Source organism: Condylura cristata, unplaced genomic scaffold (assembly GCF_000260355.1).
Source record: "Condylura cristata isolate star-nosed mole 26May11 unplaced genomic scaffold, ConCri1.0 scaffold00018, whole genome shotgun sequence".
NCBI lineage: Eukaryota > Metazoa > Chordata > Mammalia > Eulipotyphla > Talpidae > Condylura > Condylura cristata.
Genome location: NW_004567119.1, coordinates 4936587 through 4940668, shown reverse-complemented (window position 1 = coordinate 4940668; position 4082 = coordinate 4936587). Strand labels below are relative to the sequence as shown.

At 62.1% G+C, this 4082-nt stretch overlaps 1 protein-coding gene across 1 annotated transcript in view; it reads left to right on the top strand.

The window, feature by feature from the left end:
- The window catches only part of TBC1D9 (TBC1 domain family, member 9 (with GRAM domain)), a 19509-nt gene that overhangs the window by 3948 nt on the left and 11479 nt on the right, over positions 1-4082 (top strand). Inside the window, exons 3-6 of the mRNA XM_012726871.1 lie at positions 992-1198; positions 1883-2053; positions 2346-2496; positions 3525-3739. Of these exons, the coding sequence (XP_012582325.1) occupies positions 992-1198; positions 1883-2053; positions 2346-2496; positions 3525-3739 (744 nt within the window). The remainder of the gene's footprint in view (positions 1-991; positions 1199-1882; positions 2054-2345; positions 2497-3524; positions 3740-4082) is intronic.

Below are 4082 nucleotides of genomic sequence, written 5' to 3'. Positions count from 1 at the left end.
GCACAGTCTGGCCGGCCCGAGAGGCTTCTGAGTCTGGGGGCGACGGTCTGCATTCACCTTGGAGGAATGTCACAAGCAAATGCCCCCGAACACGGGTTAGAGCTGACCCTATGCAGACAGCTTGAGGGGAGCGTGCAGGGGGGAGAGAACCCCAACTCTGACATAGTAGAGTCTACTGCTAATGAGCAATTATCTAGGGCCACCTTGGGGCTTTCTTCCTAAGGGGCTAAAGAGAAGTTTGAGTGCATTTAATCCTAGCACCCCAGGTACAAATGCTATTATTATAAACCACCAAAGAGGTGCCTTCAGCTCAGAGCTAATGTAGATGTCACCCCCTACTTTCTCTGGATGCGGTACACGGACAGACAGACAGACACACACACACACACATACACACACCTGCAGCCGGTGCAGGGTCGCCACTCAGCCGCCTGCACCTTGTCGGTCAGGAATGGGCCTTTAAAACTCCAGAGTGGTTGGAGGTGAAAGCCGCGGCGTTTGGAGCCTCCTATCCTGAAGCTTGGTGAAAGGAACCAGCCTCGGTGCCTTCGTCTCACGAGGGTGCTGTCCGTGATGGGCCTCGCTCTGGGCTCCATGAACCTTTAACGAACGTCCAAGGGCCCCTTCCGGCCGGGCCCCTCGGTCTGGGCTCTGGGCGTGCTGCCGGGCTTGGGTGGACTGGCGTGGGGTCTCGCGCCGTGCCCCTGGTCTCCACCTAAGATGCCCAAGCACCTCTCCATGCCCACCAACGTCTCCAGGGAGTAAATAAAGCATCTCCCAGGTGAGAGCTAACGATTGGGAAAGACCAGGACGACGCCGACGTCCGGTAAGAGCTCAGTTTGATTTGCCACAAACTGTTCTGTCTTATGGGACAGAATCGGAGAAGCGCCACTCGCCTCAGTAAGAGGTGGGTGGTGCCTGGGAAGCAGACGGTGCTCAGGGCAGCCGTGGGCCATCCGGGAAGTCAGGCTCTGCCTCCTGTTCCCTGCAGGTGACGATCGTGGAGAAGGCCGACAGCTCCAGCGTGCTGCCCAGCCCCCTGTCCATCAGCACCAGGAACAAGATGACCTTCCTCTTCGCCAACCTGAAAGACAGAGACTTCCTGGTGCAGAGGATCTCGGATTTCCTGCAGCAGACGACCTCCAGGATATACTCGGACCGAGAGCTGGCGGGGAGCTACAACAGCTCGGACGATGAGGTCGGTGCAGAGCCCGGGCGCTTCCCCTGTCCCTGGACAGTTGCTCTTTGACCTCTGCAGCCCAAAGTGAGCCACTACTGTGATGCTCTGAGCGACAGTTGGTTTACAGCTCAGGGAATTTGCATTTGGAGCATGCAGTTGAAGAAAGTAAGTGAAAGAAGTGTCCTGAAGATGTGCGCAGTGATGCTGGGTCAAAGGCAACCCTGGGGGGGGGGGACACGAAGGGCCCTAAGTAAGTCTCGTACCTGACGTGCTTCCAGTGGTGCGTGCATCTCCGTCCCTGGAGAACCAGGCCTCCCTGGCACAGATACCCCCGGAGCCTGGGGCCGGAACATCCGTGACCAGCTGCAATTCCTGGCAGCTCACACACGCTGTAGGCATGGTCGGCTCACGGGATGGCCCTGCCAGCTGCTGCAAGCCCCCGCAGCACTGTTGAGGTGCCACAGCTAGAGAGGAGGTGGAGGAGACGGTCCCTTCAGGAGCTGAATTCAGCCTTGATGCACTGTGGCTCCTCAGAAGACAGCCCAGGGTGCTGGCAGAAAACTTATTCCGACCCTCAGTTCTGAGCCGGCTGGGACGCAGGACGTGGGACCCCGGATGTGGGACCCCGCAGGACACGCCTGGCGCCACGCCCAGCCCTGGGGGCCCGGAGGGCGCATGCTCACCGCGTCCCTCGCCTGGCAGGTGTATTCTCGGCCCAGCAGCCTGGTGTCCGCCAGCCCCCAGAGGAGCGCGGGCTCCGAGGCCGACGGGGAGCGCCCCTTCAACCTGAACAGCGACAGCGTGCCCACGGCCACGCAGACGCTGATGACCATGTACCGGCGGCGGTCCCCCGAGGAGTTCAACCCCAAACTGGTGGGTGCCTGCGCCCCGCACGGCCGCGTCTGCCCTGTGCCCCGGGCTCTTTCCGGAAAGCAGCCGGGGCGCTCAGCTCACGTTCACGCTCACGGGGTGGGGTGGGGTCGGGGTGGGGGGAGCGAGGGCGCCGTCTGCGCCATTCGCGTGCCGGGGAGGCGCCCTCTGCGTTCCCTGGACGCCTCCTCAGACACACCCCGGGGTCCGGGGCACACCACAGACGCTGCTGCTGTTCGTATAGCTCGCGACGGAGCTGTCACGTGTCTCCAGGGTGCTTCGTTCACTCTTTCAGGCCAAAGAGTTTCTGAAGGAGCAAGCCTGGAAGATCCACTTCGCCGAGTACGGGCAGGGTGTCTGCATGTACCGCACGGAGAAGACGCGGGAGCTGGTGCTGAAGGGCATCCCCGAGAGCATGCGGGGCGAGCTCTGGCTGCTGCTGTCAGGTAGGGCGGGGCGCCCGGCCCCCGCTTCCTCAAGCGCGCACCCCACCCGGCCTGACGCGCCCTCCGGGCCAGGGCTGCTGGGCCGGTCCTCTCGCCCGCCCTGGTCACCTGCCTGTCTGTCCGCATGGGCCGTGGGGGCTTGGCGGCCTCTCCTTAGGAGGCCTTTAAATAGCTGCCCACTCTGGAGCTGCAGAGGGCGGTGGGGCGCCCTGCCCCACCCCCACGCCGAGCTCGCAGGCGCCCAGCTGTCTCTGGGCTCGGCTGTTACCCCGCCCCGTCCCTGGGGCGGGAGGGGCGCAGAGCCCTGGGCAGCACGCTGGGGGTGCAGGCCCAGGACAGGGCTCTCCTGAACCGTGGAAGTCTGGTCGGTTTTTAGCATCATGGACGCCAGGCGTGCAGCCGTCCCACCCACACCTGCAGACACTCCTTGCGTTCGCCAGAGAGTCAGCGCTCTTCATGCAGCTGACCCATGGACACCCCCCTGCGCCCCCTTCTCTTCTGGTGACCATGATTTTGTCCCTGTAATACGAGGGTATTGTGCACGTGGCTCATGTGTTTTCTTTATCTCCCCACAAGTGGGTGAGATCACATGTGCCGTCCTCATCAGACTTACTTCACTGTTGTCACCCCCGGGGCCGCCATCTTGCCGCCACAGCCGGTCTCATCTCTGCTTTAATGGCCGAGTCGCATCCCTGTGCGCATGTCCTGTCTTCCTTATCCGCTCATCTGTTGGCGGGCGCCCCGGGGAGGTCCCCAGTCTCGGCTGCTGCCAGTAATGCCACCGTGAATGTGGGGGAGCATAGGTCTCGTCAAGTTGATGTTTTGATACTCGTCAGAGAAATACCAGGAGTCATCCTCTCTTAGTTTTTTGAGGAAGCTTCACCCTGTTTCCATGGTGATTGCAGGACTTAACATCCCCCCCAGCAGTGCACCGCGGTCTCCGGGCCGCATCCAGCCCTGCACGTGCTTCCTGTCCCCGTGACAGTGGGCTCCGACCCGCCGACACGGCGTCTCTCGGTATCTCCCAGGAGCCATCAACGAGAAGGCCACGCACCCTGGGTACTACGCGGACCTGGTGGAGAAGTCCATGGGGAAGTACAACCTGGCCACCGAGGAGATTGAGCGGGATTTACACCGGTCCCTCCCGGAACACCCGGCCTTCCAGAACGAGATGGGCATCGCCGCTCTGAGGAGGGTCTTAACCGCTTATGCTTTTCGAAATCCCAACATAGGGTACTGCCAGGTGAATGTCACGGGCGGTTCACACTTTGCACAATCATCGTCCTAGCCGGCAGTAGCGGGAGAGCGGCTCTGTGGCCATCCTAACACTGCTGTGCAGCCACGCGGCCGGCGAGTCTGTGTGCGGTGACCAGCTTGGTAGGGCACTTAGACATCCTGCGTGATTCATGCCTAACGGCACCCGCACACCACATACAGTGGGACCTCTGGGCTGTGACAGCCAGCGGCCCCTGGCAGTGTTGCAGCCTCCGTGGGCAGCAAAACCTCCTGGGCTGAGAACCGCCGCGCTGCATGGGGCCGGGACACCAGGTGCCTTCCTGAGGCCACCGCCACGGAGAGCAGGCCTG